Source organism: Miniopterus schreibersii, assembly GCF_964146895.1.
Source record: "Miniopterus schreibersii genome assembly, chromosome: 8".
NCBI lineage: Eukaryota > Metazoa > Chordata > Mammalia > Chiroptera > Miniopteridae > Miniopterus > Miniopterus schreibersii.
This window is the reverse complement of record NC_138109.1, coordinates 78,268,777-78,285,121: the sequence shown is the minus strand read 5'-3', so window position 1 is coordinate 78,285,121 and position 16,345 is coordinate 78,268,777. Positions and strand designations below refer to the sequence as shown.

The following is a 16,345-nucleotide window of genomic DNA, read 5'->3' as shown; positions in this document are numbered from 1 at the left end:
CCAAATAAAACTTCACGTAACTGTCATAATTTTTTTAAAGGAACTACCTGATATAAATAGAAGAGAGCATTACAATAAACACAGACATTAACATAAAGCATGTCACGAGCTACCCCCTGGGACCTCTGGCAGCCACTGTGCTGGGCTCCCATACAGGGTGCCTGTGTCCCTACCAGGAACATCAGCACCCCACTGGCACTCCCCCCCCCCAATCTTCTGAGCCAGGCCACACTCCACCAGTCAGGATGCCACTTCTGAGTCCTCAGCACTCCACTGTAACACCCTTTCGCTGCACTTGTCAAATAACAACTATCATCTTGGAAAGTGACATCCCTGAAAACTCCTCAACCTGACAAAATTGTCCCCACTAACATTTAAAGAGTGAAAATGATAGCCACCATTCCCCACATTTACTGACAAGCCCATGGACCTTTCTTCACTCAACCATCTCAATTACTTAGCAGGTGAGGCCAGTTGAACACCAACTACCAGAAAATAAGTTTCAGCCTAACCTGGGCCAAACTCCAGCAGGAGGAGGCACGTGGCATGACCAGGGCGAAGTGAGGCTTCCGGGAATGGGAGGAGCCCACGGACAGTCGTGTCTAAGGCCTTCCTTCAGGGACCACCACTGCTGGGTTATGGGAGAGACTGCCAGCTCCTTTTCAGAGGGCATCCTGCACCGGAGCCCTCTCTTGCTAGTGTGAGCCAGCACACCCCACTCTGCTCAGGGGTGCACTGCCTGACAAGCTGGGAAACTCTTAAGGGGAGCAGGAGTGGGCCAGGGCTGTGGGAAGTCACGGGAAACACATCTGGTTCCAGGTTTGGGAAATCAACTCGGTTTTATATGAAAATCTAAGGAATCATATTCTAGAATAACATTCATGTGAATTTCTAAGACGAAAATATAAGACCACAAATAAACACCTGTTCCTGAGAAGAACATCAGCAGAAAGGGTACGGCTGGGAAGGGGGCAGCTGGCAAAGAAATGGGGCTGGCACAGGTGACCCAGTCTGAAGGCACCGAGTCCCTCTAGGTGGGACTTGGAACACAATGGGCCCTGCCAGGCTGGGAAATAGCACCCAGCAGGCAGCAGCTTTCCCAGGAGGGTAGCCAAGGGGTGGGGGCTGGGAAGAACTGGCAAAAGGCCAGAAGGGATCAGAGATGGCCTTGGGGAACTCACCTGGGACACCTCAGGAGACTCAAGGAGCTTGAGAAGAAACTGGCAAGGCCCTGGAGGTAGAGGTGACAAGGCAGAGGAAGTTCTGTGACTTCTGGTGAGAGCAGGCGAGGTTGGTGCTAACCTGGGAATCCTGAAGAGACAAGAGCCAGCTAGCTGCACACAGCCACCTCTCAGGGTGGCATGACCTTGCTGGGTGCCCCCCACAAGCCACAGTCAGGAACATTTCCAGCTGTGGACACCAGATGTATCTGTTCAGCAAAAGACAAAAAACCGCTGTCCACGAGAACACCTGTGTGAGGTCAGAGCAATCAGAAAGGATCCTCGGTCACAGGGCAGTATCCCTGCGAAGACCAAAACGCCCTCTCCTTAGTGTGAGCACACCTGGAGAGGCCACAGGGCAGTCTCAGAGTCACCTGGCAAGCATGGGAGATAAGGTCGTGGCTTCACTGAGCTGCATTATCTGGCCAGCACGTGCTCCTCACGTCCTGACGGCCACTCTGAGCCCTCCTTCACATTCTGGGCCTGCCCACCCACAGCCCCTTCAGGAGTCCTGTTCCCCTGAGCCAAGGAATGAACATTTTTGCTGACTTAGAAGTTTAACTCTTCTCTCAAGGTTCACTATCATCTCCAAGTGTTAGGGACCTGCACCCTAAATTCACAAGTTGCAAACCAGTGATCTCTGCTGTCCCAGGTCTTGGGTCCAAGCCTGGGCCTGGGCACTCGGGAAGGAGGCCAAGTGCTTTCAAGCTGTAGAATACTCAGTCCTCTCCTGTGAGCCTTCTTCAGTGTGGCAGAAGGATGCTGCTAATCCTGAAGAAAGCTGGAGGAAGAGCAACTGAGGCAAGACGACTTCCTGCTGCCTCCTGGAAGCCAGCTGATCCAGACTTTAAAGGGCCAACAAAGCAATAATGTCGGGAAAACACACCACCCACAGAAGGGAACAGTGAAGAAAGAACACTGAAAGCGGCCTGGAGAAATAAAAATGAAATCAGAACATTCACGGAGGAGATAAAAGAAGGGGCTGCGCAAAGACCTGGGCTTAGATGGGTGGGTTGTCACCTGGATGAAGTCAACTGGGACCTGGATCATCAATCTGGTATAGACTGATCCCTGCAATATAAACAGTGCAAGCTGCCCATCCTAACCCAGAAGCCACCTAATTCCCCGGATGTCCTGGGCAGGGGTTGGAAGATATGAGTCCCTATGGCCCCTGGTACCACCCACAGAGGGTCTGGTTGTCAGGGATATTTCAGGGGTTGTTCAGATGGAGAGCACCAGGTGGACAGGCTGGGGTTACAGAAAAAAGGGTTGCTTGTGACAAGCATTAAGCAGAAAACTGGTATAACTGGTATACTAGGCTGTAGGTGCTAGCTGGCTAATGCTGATACACTGATTAGTTTGGAGACACGGAGGAAATGCTTCTAATATCAACCTCACTTCCCAGACCAGCTAGTAACTCCATGTAGGATACATGTGCTGAAAAGAACAAAAGAAAATTTTGTTTCCTACAATACCTAAATGAAAAATGCAAGGAATTGCTGGAGTTTGGTGAAAACAGGAGAACATCAGTATGTAAAAGGATCTTAAACAGAATTGTGGTTCACAAAGGGCAAATACAACAGGGAGGGGGTCGGACACTGAGGCTGGCGCAGAGGAGCGCATGCCCTTAGGGGTGCCACGACTGCACTGGAGAGGCAGTGGGAGGAAGGCCCAGCCTGTGCTCTACACCCCAGGCTAACCTCTGAACCAGGTGGGCACCCTTTCATCAGTTTATGAGTCACTACCTCTGCTCAATAAAGCACTCCATTCCTTCCGAGCAGCAGTATGTGAGACAAACAGCCAGCACAGGTCTGTGAATGCAAAGCACATGCATCCAACCCCGCCGGGGCTGCCAGCTGACTGGCCCTCTCTACACAGCTCTGGTGTCACCTGCCAGGGAAGGGCAGGAAGGTGACAAGCTGCAACCCACTGTTGAACAGGCTACTGACACCTGCCAGGTGTGTTCTCCACCAGGAGGTGCGACAAAAGGTGCTAGTCCTCCTCTGAATCCAAGATCTGTCACCTCATTTGAGATGTGTGGGGAAACAACTTAGCTCCAGAAAAACGGCTATCACAATCTGTCCCAAGGTGACACCAGGTAAATTCCCAAATCTATTAGAACCACACAATAGAAGGAACGAGAGGGCTGTCCTTTCCTCAGGAGCATCTACTCTCATCCTGAGCATATGTGGACTACAAACTTAGTCCCAACAATCATTGCTCATGACAAAACTAACCCACAGGCATCACAGACATGGTAGCTAAAGGTGGATCCACTGGCTGTTTGAGGTGATGTTAATTTAGCACAGGTTGCAGGCCCGCACTGTCCTTGACACTCCACATGCCTCGTCACACAGACACAGCTGGCTTCAGTTATGATGGGCCAGGCAAAGGGGAATAGGTGCAATTTTTAAGTTATGTAGAATTTGAAGTATAAGTACCAAGAGTTAAGGAATCCAAAGAGATAAGGTGGTGATGCTTCCATTTTGTGTGCAGGAGAAATGAAGGCTTAGAGTTTAGCTGTCACAGAAGGCACAGTGGCTGCTATCACAAGGATTTCAATGCTGTTTTAAAAATGAGCTTGGAGCCCTAGCCGGTGGCTCAGTTCATTGGGCATCATCCTGTACACCAAAGGGTTGTTGCAGGCTCGATCCCTGCTGGGGGATTTTCAGAAGGCAGCCAATCGATGTTGTGCTCTCACATCAATGTTTCTCTCTCTCTCTCCCCCTCTCCCTTCCTCTCTCTAAAAATCTTTTTTTTTAAATGAGGTTGGTGCTTCATATGCTGGCAAAGTAGCAATCAACTATTGGGCCACTTTCTAAAAATCAGTATCATTTTAATCTCAAGTACTTATTGTAGTGCTTACTGAGTACATAGTAAGTACTCAAATATATGTTCGGTCAAGCAAAGGCAAGGAATGCCTCCCTATCCCATTTCCCAAACCACTGTGTGACAGCCTGACTGTGACCCCTGGTGTCCCTGGGCCTCCCATATCTGGGTGATATGGAAAACTTACTACCCCATTCTCACCACTCTTGGCTCCAGAGATGACAGCCATTCCACTACCTCTACTAACCTAAATCCTAATTCATTTAAACTCATATCAATTCACCTGAGCACTACGCACACATTCTATTAAACAGAAATGCAAATAAAATATCTTCCTGCTTGCAGATAAGAATCATAACAGTTAACAAGAGAAACACTGGCAGAGAGAAACAACCACCAGGCCACTCCTTTCTGATCCCCCAAAGGACCACTGATCTCAATGTCCATAAGCCATCAAGGGCCAAAAGCAACTTTAAAGAAGGCAGCAATAAGTGAGTAGAACCCAAATTGTGCTACCATCCGATGCACTTCTGAATTCTAAATTCACTCATGGGAAAAGGGAGCCCCACGCTTGGGGTGCCAGCACAATTCCTGAACGTTCATCACTGCCAACACCTTCAGTTTGACACCCTAGTCTTTTATGGTTAATTAGAATTCCAATAGGATACACATCAAGCACACATTTCTAATTCATCCAATCTGATAAAAAATTGCCTTGGTCTCTTCAAGTGACGGAATGAAGATTTTTCCCCTTAACTAAAGCCTTCTGATGTTTTATTTCAAGACTATAACTCAAAAAAGAATGTGTTAACTGTGGAAAAGAGAGATTAAATACAGATTGAACTGAAATACACACTTGAAACAGATGTATAACTGAGACCCGCTTTCACCACGCTCCAGCAAGCACGTGGGCTCTGAAAAGCCGGAATGAAGGGACCACTGGCTGTGACTGTGCTCAGCTCAGGCCACCGAGCAGTGCAGTCTCGGCAGCTGCAGACAAGCTCCTGTGCCCGCAAACGGAGGAGCCACACCTTGCTCTCAGGAGAGCCTCCAACCAGCTGTATCAGCAGCTGAGCGGGACTGTTCTCTCCCGCTGCCTTTCTTAAGGCAGGTGATAGTTTGGACATCTTTTTCACTTCAATGAAGTTTATAGCAATCAAATAACAAAGATAAAACTGGGAAGCAATTTAAAAGGTGAAACAAACAAGTTCAAGCACTTGGTTTAGATGCTCACTAATGCTCAACAACCCAGTCACAATAACACAGGCCGACTTTGAATCTAAAGGCAAAGCATAGTATCAGATTTCACACACACACACACACACACACACACACACACACACACCCCCTTCTACTAGGCTATAGTAAAAATGAACCCACTAGCAGTAGGGTGAACCCTGTAAAGTGTGCCTCATTGGTGATGCAAGAATTCCAGATTTTTGTATTAGTCGTAGGCACTGAAACATTGCCGCTTATGGGTGCTGGCACCGCAGGTACATTACCTCCTCCACCCAGTGAGGCAGGGAGAGTCCCTAACTCACTGATAAGGCAGCTCAGAAAAGCTAAACCCTCTGCCCAGCAGCATATGGTGAGGAAGTGTGGAAATCGGGACTAAAACTACCTGTGCTGGGATTCCCAACCCTGTGCCACTTTAGCCACCCAAGTCCCCACCCCTCGCCCTCCTTCCTCACAGGACCCCCGAGAAGCCCAGAGACCTTCTCTGTCTGCAACCACATGCACGGGGGAGACCCCTCCTATGTCCCAAGTCCCTGGCCAAGCTGCAGCTGGTCCCAGCACCAGCCCGGGATGCAACACTGGCCTATGGGGTGTGAGGGAAGTGTGTGAGGGTGGTTAAGTCACAGTTTGCTCACCGACTTGGAGAATGAACACCGGGGGAAACCACCCTCCTTTCTCTGCTGGTGGGTGTTGTGCCTGAGGCCACTGTATCTATCTTGAGACCCAGTGGGTGTGGCTAAGGGTGAGACCCACATGGTGGCAGAGCAGAAGGATGGACCAGTATGCATTCCTGAGGACAGACTGGCACCACGTTGAAAGCCATCTGCCCACTGCCATCCACATGGACTGTGCATGTTGCCTGCACAGGGCTGCCCAGGACTTGCCCTCAGCCGTACCTGGTATGCTGCTCCTTCCTCAGGACCACTGTGCTCCGAGACTCTCAGCCTGCATTTATAAGACGGCAGCCTCAAGCCAGAAGAGCATCTGCAGCCCTGAGCCAGACTATATCCATGGGGTTGGTACTGCTGAAGTTTGGGACCTTGGGCTCTAATTAAATGGATTTGGTATAGAGTGAGAGGATTCCTCTAACCACAAATCCAGTTAGCCAGTCAACCTGAAGTCTGTCTTTCAAGTGTATCCTTATTAACTGTTTGTCCCTGAGCAAGAACACCTTGGGGCCTCAGCTTCTCCACCTATGTGACCTGGATGAGCTAAAGAATGGATGAGATACACTTAAGTGAGATATACTCAACCCTGGCACACAGGAGGCACTCAATGGTAACTTTAGATTACTCACTAACTGCCACAAATTGAAGCACAGAGCTAGTGTGTCAGAGGTGCTGTTTCCAGCCCCTGGGGGCGTTTTGAAAACAGGTCTAAAAGGTGCTTTGCTATGACTCATCTGTCATGTCTCCAAAGGCTAGTGTCTGCCCCTTGTCATCATGGTGACCACAAGTCAACCAGTTGCCTGCTATCCTGTGAGCTGTCTGGCTTTTTGTAAAGGCTTCCAGGCACTGGGTCTCTTACTCTAGAGTCCTTATTGCCTCCAAGGCCAAACACAACACAACACCAGACACAGCTAAACAGAAAAGAAAGGGCAGGGCACAGAGCCTGAGAACACCTCCTCACCCATCACTTCCTGGCCCTCTGACTTTGCCACTTTGTCCCTATATCAATTTCTAAGGGTCTCCAAGTAGTAACTGTCATCCACTTTACAGGATTATTGTGACCTTTTAATAAGGCGATATATGTCAAAATGTGAGTACATGGTAGGCACTCAGAATTGTTAAAATACAAAATCTCAATCATAAGCTGCTAACTATGGATGACTACGGAACATGTTGGTTTGCTTCCAGATACCTCAGATATTCTCTTCACTGGCCCCCAGCTAGCTGACCAGCTGGACAACCAACACTCCACTTCTTCCACAAGATGACCATCCCCACAGAAGGCTGAAGCCTGGCCAACTGCTGTCCAAGCCATCATTCCTGCCCAGGAGGCCTGTGCTTACCAGAAATCCATTGTCTTGATTCCCAACCATGTTTATGCAAGTGTACTCAGAACAGCAAATATAAACTTGAATTAAATATTATGCAAACCAAAGAAGCTTGAGTGCAAAAGGTTACTCCTTGAAAAACCATGGTGACTGCTTAGGAAAGAGTCACCAAAAACAGACTGCTTTAAAATTGTGAAACAGCCCGGCAGGGCGTGGCTCAGCGGTTGAGCGCTGACCTAGGATCCAGGCGATCAGGGTTCGATTCCCGGTCAGGGCACATGCCCGGGTTGTGGGCTCGATCAATGACTCTCTCATCATTGATGTTTCTGTCTCTCTCTCCCTCTCCTTTCCTCTCTCTGAAATCAATAAAGATATATTTAAAAAATAAAAATAAACAAAATTGTGAAACACACACACTGAGGGAGAATTATGTAAAATTTAGAAGGTGCCCCACTCAGAATTTTTTTAATTCTTAGTTCTCAGTCCATTTGAAAGAAACAAATAGAAAATCATAAATTGTGGCAGTAGCTTAACCTAGAAGGGGAATTTGGAACTGTGGACCCTGAGAAAGAAGATGCCTACCAAGAAGAGCTCCTGGTGGCTTCACTGGGCTTAAATTCAAAACAAAAACAAAAAAACAGAGCCTGGCACACATTTCTAGACAATGGTCTCTCACACAAACTGCACTAAACTCCCTGCCTCTGCTCTGCCTGCCCGCCTGCACTGTGCCCCTGCAGCTGAGCAGCCCTTACAGAGGAGCGCCCGGAATCCTATGTCAGCCACGCCTGAAGCTTGCCCTTCCCACGGGATCCGTGCGGCTGTATCCCCAGCAGTATCTTCACTGACCAACCAGAGCAGCTCCACTCTGACCAAGGAGGACAGTGCCTTTTGGACCAGCCAAACTGCAAGGAGTTAGAGTCCTCATTTGAACGAGGAATGACCCAGTAGGGCCCCGGGGCAGGCCTTCTGTCTACATAAGTCAGCTCCCCTCTGGCTCAGCGAGCACACTCTCCCTTCCTACCAAAGACCGAAGAGTGCAGCCCTGTTTCCCTCGGGGCCGCTGAGACAGCGAGGGCTCCGGGGACAGGGGGAGCAGCCCCGGCAGGGTGCTGGCTGAACAGACGCCTGGCCCGGGACCGCCTGACAACCGCGCTGTTTTCAAAGCCGTGCACTATCACCACTGAGCTGTTTTACACTGAATAAAGTTTCCTTCCTCATCCCACATCAAATTGGGAATTCCTGTTGGCACCGAATTGGTGACAACGACCATTGGTCGACAGAAAATGGTGAATGAATACATACATATATGTGTAGTCATAAAACATTCGCTAGATTCACTTGTAAGGTCCTCCCATTTGACTTTTCCCATTACTGGGTCCCAGTCACAGTGGCTGAAAGAAACAGAAGACGTTTCCAATTTAAACATGTCCTGAAGTACTGTAAGACACATAACACAAGCTAATTAGGCTCTAATGCCTATGTTTTTTATCATCAAAACCATTACCCAAGCTTCCTATAGTTCTTTAAGTGGTGATAATGTCCTTCCTCCTAATCTTCAGAAAGTCCCAGATTGACATCAATTGACAGGAACCTCTTGAGAGCAGAAAGTAGAATGGCTTCCAACCCTCAAAGTCAGCTCCATAACGAGAGCCCATGCCACTCAGTTCACCTAGAATGGTGCCTGGCACAGGGTGGGTACCCAGTAAATTCTGTGTATGCCCAAATATAAGGCGAGGGAGTTTCAAAAAAAATCACTCAGAATAAAAAACAAAACAGGCATTTTCTTATATTAGGGTCCTCATTAAAGTATATTTAGAAGTAGTCTTTGAATTACTCAATTTGGAGCCCCACAAAACCCTTTTAGAAAGACATGCTGCCCTGAAACATCTTGATCAATGCTAGAGGTATTAAAGGGGTGACCTTGCAAGACTAAAAACAACAGGCTGAGAAACTTAGCTCACATTTTAGTAACTGCAATGCTTAGCACTGCTGTTCAAACAGGGCTTTTTAAAGGTTATTTTAAGAAGTAACACATCATGACAAGTATGCAAGCAGGCAAATGCAGAGACCAACACTCCTAACCTCAGGCAGTGGGTACTTGTAAGCTGGTATAAAATTTCCAGGGGCAGCGTAATTAACTGACTGAAAATACACCTCATCTCAAATGGCTCAAGTGAAAGTGAGAGGCTCTGCTAACCAGGTCAGAGGATTCCATGCAACTCTGTGATAACCAAAACCCTGATGCGAAAGATGCCAGGGAACAGTGGGGGGAAAACTGTTTCATGAACCAAACAGGAATTGATATATTTTATACAATTCATTCCTAATGTCTAACTGTAACTGAATTAATGAACAGTCTAAGTTGATATTTGTTTCTATACATACCTAAAAAGTTTACATATCCCAAATGGCCCAAAAGAAGGTTTAAGTAGCTTCTCATTGGGAAAATAGGGGGACTATCCTGTATTTACAGTCACCTGCTACTGAGGCATATGCAGTATTTGCTGAATAATATAACACAAGTGCCTATCTATTAAGCAACACGCAGCGACATCCAGCTTTGCTATGAGCAAGTCCGGTGGGCAGTAAAGTACTGTGAGCCTGTTTGGAAGTAGTTTTCAGTGAAAGTCTGCCCGCCAAACGTGTAGGCTGGCCTAATGTACAGGACTCCATGCAGGCCTTCTGCTTGCCCAAGAAGGCTCCTACTGACTCAAAAATCAGTAAATAAAAAATTTTACTTTTTTCTCTCTGAAGGTGGTCAAATATAAGATTAGGTTTAATTCAGACTCTTCTTAGAACCCAGACTTATCCCTATGAGGTGGACCCACAAAGAAGAAAGGACTGGAGGTCACATTTAACACAGCAAATGAAAGAAAGAAAAATGTGGCCGCAAGTTCCCTAAAGCTCAGAAAGCATAAATATAGGCTGAGAGCTCCATGTGCCTATGAAGTCAATCAATATCCCAAAACCCACTCAACAAAAATTTAATCTCCTGCTCCTAAGTGGCATTACTAAAAGTTAAGTTCAACCCCTTGACACTTTTTTTTTAATTCTACAAATACCGCCAGAGTTCAAATTGCTGAGGTTACCTCCTAAGCTCCTGATCAAACATAGCTGCCATAAGAGGAACTGGGAGGACATCTGTAAACACATAATCATCAAAATGTTTTATTGGAAGCATCCTTCCAAAAATTATTTACTTCTCTGATCTTTAATTATAACACCTTAGATAAAAACAGCAAGGACAGAAAGGAAAAGTTTGAAAATATGTAACAATACTTGTAACTGAATTTCATCACAATCAAGACCCAAGAAAAATTTAACTCCTCTTCAGCAGTGATCCCAAGTATAAATATGCCTTGACGATTCTTAACTGCCCATTCTTCCTGATCCACAAAGAAAACCCAATTTGGTAAAGTATGACATTTAACTCTAAAGCTCCACATCCAAGGGTTTAAATTCCTAATCTCAGAGATGCTGCAGTACTGAGTGATTCAGGTGGTAGAGTGTTCCCAGCATCTCAGTATTATACACACTGGAAGGATTATTTAAGTGGTTTATGCACCAGCTCCTTAAATGGTCAAAGGTACAGGAATACATTTGTGTTCTCTAAAAATGAATGATCCCAACAGATCAACAATGTATTTTTTCCTTTAAGTGGGCTTTTCCCCATTGAAAGAAAATATAAAATGTGAGTCTTGTTTCTCACACCAGCATCCCACGGGACATCCCCCCCCCCTTCCCAAGGTGGCAGAGGGTGTGAAATTACACATTCTAAGTAGATTTTGAAACCAAATCACTAAAACCCTCAAGATAAGGTCTCTGACTAAAATAGAAGCAGCGGGTGCTGTACAATTTAGTTGCATACAAAAAAAATTCAAAGGCCACATGGGAATGCAACCCTGCCCAAGAGGCAAAGAGAAGACCAATGCTTCCAATAGGCGACAGACTGAGTCCAAGAAGAGATGGGCCAAACATTCCTTCCTCTGCAGGTTAACCGCTTCCCTCCTGTTCAACAGTTCTCAATTTGTGTTCTTCCAGCCCTGGTCACACACATCCCTCTGCCCGATCCTCCCTGGCCACGCAGGCAGGCAGGAGGCCCAGTCTTCCCAGGGACCAGGACCTGGGAAACATTAAGCACTAACTTTACCCAGGCAGGTGGAGGTGTGCAGGAGGATAGCCTGTAGGTCCAGGGAAAGAAGGCTGTTTCCGGAAAGATGGAAGGGGAACAAAATTTAGGGGGGGGGGGGAGAATGGTGCACAAAGCGGCAGCCAGTGGAGGGACTGGAGGTGAGGCAGGGACAAGAAGACAGAGGTGCCCGCCGCTTGGGAAGACGGAGTGTTGTCACACCTATGAACATAACAAGGCTCCCGGGACCACATGGCGCCACAGAGCAAGTGCAGCTGGTGGGGAAGGGGATTCCGAGGGAGAGGATGGTGGGAGGCAGGTGCTAACAAGAAGTTCAGAGGAAAGGGGGTAGATGGGGGGATACAGTGCACAGAAGTTGCCAAGTGGAACTTGAAGGGTTACACTCAGAGTTCCTGGAGGGAAGTGAGTTGGAGAAAGGAGAGCAAATAGGTCATTGTAGAGCCACCTCTGGTCTCCCCTGCCCCTCGCCACTGGTCCGCACGCACACACCTTGGCGCAGCGAAGGCTACCTACCTTTGCGAGGGGCGCGCTCCTGCTGGTCGCCAGCTCACGCAGACTGCCCGCCTCCGCAGGGAAGCCCGGGGAGCCCGGGGCGCTGCCCACCGCGCTGCCCCCGCCACCGGAGAGCTCGGAGGCCGCCCCCGAGCCCGGCACGGGGCGCGCGGGCGGGCTGCCGCCAGGGCTGGTGCCAGCGCGGGGCCTCCGGCGGATGCCATCCAGCAGGCGCACCAGCAGGATGTTGGCGGGCAGCTCGTCCACGCCGCAGCCCACCAGGATGCGGCACTCGGGGCAGCGCAGCTCGTGGCGCGAGCACACGATGCTCTCCAGGCAGCGGCGACAGAAGGTGTGCTGGCACGGCAGCACCTTGGCCGTGGTGTCCAGGCGCTCCAGGCACACGGAGCACTCCAGCAGATCCAGCAGCGACGACTCATCCATGTCCGCGCCCGCCGCCGCGCCCGTGGCCGTGGCCCGCTGCCGCGGCCGCCGCTCGCCAGGCCTGTCGTCGTCGCCCTCGCCCTGCGCCGCAGCGGCCGCCGCCTTGGACGCGCATAGCCAGGACGCTCCGAGCAGCATGGGGGAGGCGCCGCGCCGCGCAGCTGTCTAGGGCCCGCGGCCGGAGCGCGGCCAACCGCTGGCAGCCGGCATCAGGATGGCGCCCGCGCAGCCGCGGGGCAGCCGGGCTCCGCCAGCGTTTCCTTCACCGGGGCTGGCGGCCCGAGGCTCCGGCCGCCACGGCGCGGAGTGGCACAGCGACCGGCCTGCGCGGCGGGGGCTGGAGTTCGCACGCCAGGAGCCAACTCCCGCAGGGAGCCTCCCGCTCCCCGGAGCGCGGCGCCCGCGGCCAACCGCTACACCTGCGGCGGCGGGCGGGCCGGCGCAGCGCCACGGGGGAGCCGCAGGGCGCGTCACTCAGCGGCCTCCGCGCCGAGCGGCCTCCGGCGGCCAGGAGCCCCGCGGCGGGAAGCGAGGGGCGCGGCGGGCCCCGTCCCGGGGTCGCGGCGTGCGCGCCTCCCCGCGCCGCTGCAGAGCCGCACCGCCCCCGCGACGCTCCATGCGCCCCGGGCCCGCCGGCGACCCGCAGCGCCCAGCGGGTTGGGCCCGACCCTGTCTCTTCCTCGGCCGCAAGCACGTGCGCGGGGAGCGCGCGGAGGTCACGGTGCCCGAGCGGCGCCGGAAAGGAGCCGCCGAGCCGGCTGGACCTCCCTTCGCACTGGCGCGCGCCCGCAACAGTCCTGCCGTTCGGGCGCCTCCAGCCCCCTGGACACCCGAGCGCCCTTCTGCGCAGGCCGGGCCTCGTCCCCTCGGGCGCTCCGAGGCTTCCCTTCGGCTCTCAGGCAGGGGCGTTTCCGCGCGACGCTGCCGCGGAGGAAAGTTTGGTAGGTGTCGTCCCGTCTGCCGTCTCCGCCCGCGCCCGCGAGCAGCTTGGGGACATTTCCAACACCCGGGCGTTCACGTCAGCTCCCGGAGCGCCCCGGTCGGTCCCCTTTCAGACGGCGCGCAGAAGTGACACCCCGGAGCTGCAGGTGTGGGTGCAGGGGCGCCCCGCAAAGCACGAGGGGAAGGCGCTTGGGTGGCCAAGGGTGCCCGGGGCGGGCTCCGGTTCCTCCGGGCGGCTGCCCGCCAGACCCACACCCTCGCGCGGCGCACCAGACTCCGCGCCCCCCGCCCGCCCGCTCCCGCGGCCGGCGTAGTGCGGGGGAGCCCCGCGCCGTCCCGTGAACCGCGCCGCAGCTCCTCCTCGGAGGAGGAGGGGAAACCCGCGCCTCCTGCCCCGCGCCGGCTTCTGCGAGCGTCAGAGGAACGGAAGTGCGTACGGAGGGCCCCGAGCCGCCGGGAAGTTTCGCCGCGGGCTGGAGCCGGCCCCGGATTCCCGGCAGCGCGCTGCCCCCTCGTGGCCGCTTCGTGTTCCCGCGCGGCCAGCACGAGCCGGGGCGGGGGCTGCGCGGACACAGCGGGTGCCGCGGGGCCACCGTCAAAAGGGGCGTTCAGGGCCCACCTGGCAGTCAGGCTAACCTGTGGTTTGGAAAGTTCAGTGTAACTTGCTTTTTAACTTTTCAGGAAGAAAATAATATTAGTTGAGGCTTAAATGCCGAGAACGTGCCTATGGATTAGTTTATATCATTCTCTAGACAGCCCTGTGAGATAATTATTTTAACCTCTTGTACATGTGAGGACGGTGAGGCTTACTTATAATTAGGAAATCACTGGGGCTGAATTTTGTTCGTTTTTGAATCTCCAGAACGTAACACATAGGAAAGATCACATTCCATTAGAATATGAGCTCCCTATAAGCTACGTATTTTTACACTGTAATATCCCCAGCGCCTAGGACAGTGCCTGGGCACAGAGTAGGCTATCAATAAATATTTGATGAGTTAATGAAAGAAGTTCTCAGAATCATCCCTCACCTGGTGGTGATTTGAACACTCAGATCTCAGCATCTCAATTCCAGGTCCCCTGAGCTCCTATCAGGCTACTGGTTCCTGGAAACTCTGCCACTGGTGGCAGCAGGAAGCCTTCCCAGCCTGTCTGGTGGACGTCCCTCAGTAGTGTGGGTTGCTCTGCGTATTGTTCACATCTGCGCTGACCACCCTGTGAGGCTGAAGGCATCCGGGAGCGGCCTGGCTCACCCGAGCCTGGCGGTGGACTTCCCAGGAAGGCCAGAGGAAGGGAGGCACAGAAACGCCTTCACAGCCGCCTCCTTTCTCTCTTTCACCCTGGCTCAGGAACAAGAAAGGGAATTTTACAAAGGACCTGTTGGCGGAAAAACGGCACCAGCTGTCATCCTCAGTCCAGCAATCTCAGTCCTTGAGTTCTGGCTGAGAGAAGAATTCAGAGCCAAGATTCCAATTATAAGAGGTTTATTTAGAAAGTCACAGAGGTAGAAGAAGTGAGGGGGGGAGGAGAGGGCCAGAGGGGGAGCGCACCCTGGGGATAGAAGGGGGTGGGGAAAAGCACAGAGTGCTCCAGAGAGAGAGCACAGTGGGTCCTCCATCCTCAGAGCTTTTATCTGAGGTCTCAGGGGAGGGTCTCAATAGAATATTCATCAGCTTCCCAGGTGTGCCCCTCTGGTCATGGTCTCGGCTGATTGGTCAGTGCCAGGGGAGAGGGTCATTAGTTATCACAGGTGGTCCTCATATCAGCCATGGGGTGGCTCAGCCTGATTTTGCTTGCTTTTCAAGTCCTGGAGCTGAAACACAGCTGAGACCTAGATGTCATCTCCAGAGGTTAATGCTTAAGGTAGTGGTCATGTGGAGGCTTGTAGTTTTGCCTGTTGCTAGGCACCCGGAGCTCTGCCCTGGTGACCTCTGCACCTGGCCCATGTTCCTGCTCTGCTCACACCTGCTACTTAACTGCCTACTAGAGACCCAGGATGTATAACCCATACTATGCAGATGTAAAGAAGAAGGATCTTGTACCCTTTGGGACAGTATGGATGGACCTGGAGAGTATTATGCTAAGTGAAATAGCCAGGTAGAGAAAGACAAATATCACATGATTTCACTCATATGTGGAATCTAAAGAGCATAATAAACTGATGAACAAAATAGATTCAGTGTCGCCCAGCCGGGCATGGCTCAGCGGTTGAGCACTGGCCTAGGATCCAGGCAATCGGGGTTCGATTCCCGGTCAGGGCACATGCCAGGTTGCAGGCTTGATCAATGACTCTCTCAGCATTGATGTTTCTATCTCTCTCTCTTCCTCTCTCTGAAATCAATAAAGATATTTTTTTAAAAAAAAAATAGATTCAGTGGCATAGAAGCATGGAACAGACTGAGGGATCTCAGAGGGAAGGTGGGGGTGGGTGGGGAGAGAATTTATATGCATCTATGCATAGCCCATGGACACAGACAATAGTGTGGCGAAGGCCTGGGGAGGGGAGTGGGTGCAGGATGGAGGGAGTCAATGGGGGAAAAAGGGGACATTTGTAATATTTTGAACAATTTTTTAAAAAGTGTGTAAAAAAAAGTTAATTTGTTGGAAATAAATAAAAATAAAAATATTTGTGGGGGGGGAGCAGGTGGCAGGGACACAGGACACAAGGAGGAGTATGAAGGGGGAGCCCCAGACACTGGGAAGGCTGGCAGAGAGCAGAGCCACCTGCGATCACATGTCCTGGGTGCTTTTGGTTGCGAGCAACAGAAACCAACTTTAGCTAGGTTTTCAAAGGAACAGAATGGATTCTGAGAACCAGGACCCCCGGCTGAGGGCCAAATTACTGCAGATGACCCCTGTGTGTCTTGCTCCGCACCCTCCTCTGTGTGATGATATGCTCCTTCCCTCTCTAGCACCAGTGGGCTCTGCTTTCTGCCCACATGATAGGAAACACGGTTAGAGCTGCAGAGCCCTGTATCCATGGCTCCAGCGGCTGACAGAGGCACTCCCCTGACACGGGGCGGGAAGCTTTAAGAC

The 16,345-nt window shown here is 51.3% G+C and overlaps 1 protein-coding gene across 4 annotated transcripts in view; it reads right to left on the bottom strand.

Annotated features, from left to right (window-relative positions):
- The window catches only part of SH3RF3 (SH3 domain containing ring finger 3), a 288,903-nt gene extending 276,135 nt beyond the window's left edge, over positions 1–12,768 (bottom strand). For all 4 annotated transcript variants that reach the window (XM_081146033.1, XM_081146035.1, XM_081146034.1 and 1 more), the window contains exon 1: positions 11,945–12,768. In XM_081146033.1, the coding sequence (XP_081002159.1) occupies positions 11,945–12,505 (561 nt within the window). In that variant the 5' untranslated portion in view covers positions 12,506–12,768. The remainder of the gene's footprint in view (positions 1–11,944) is intronic.
- Between the last annotated feature and the right edge of the window lie 3,577 nt (positions 12,769–16,345).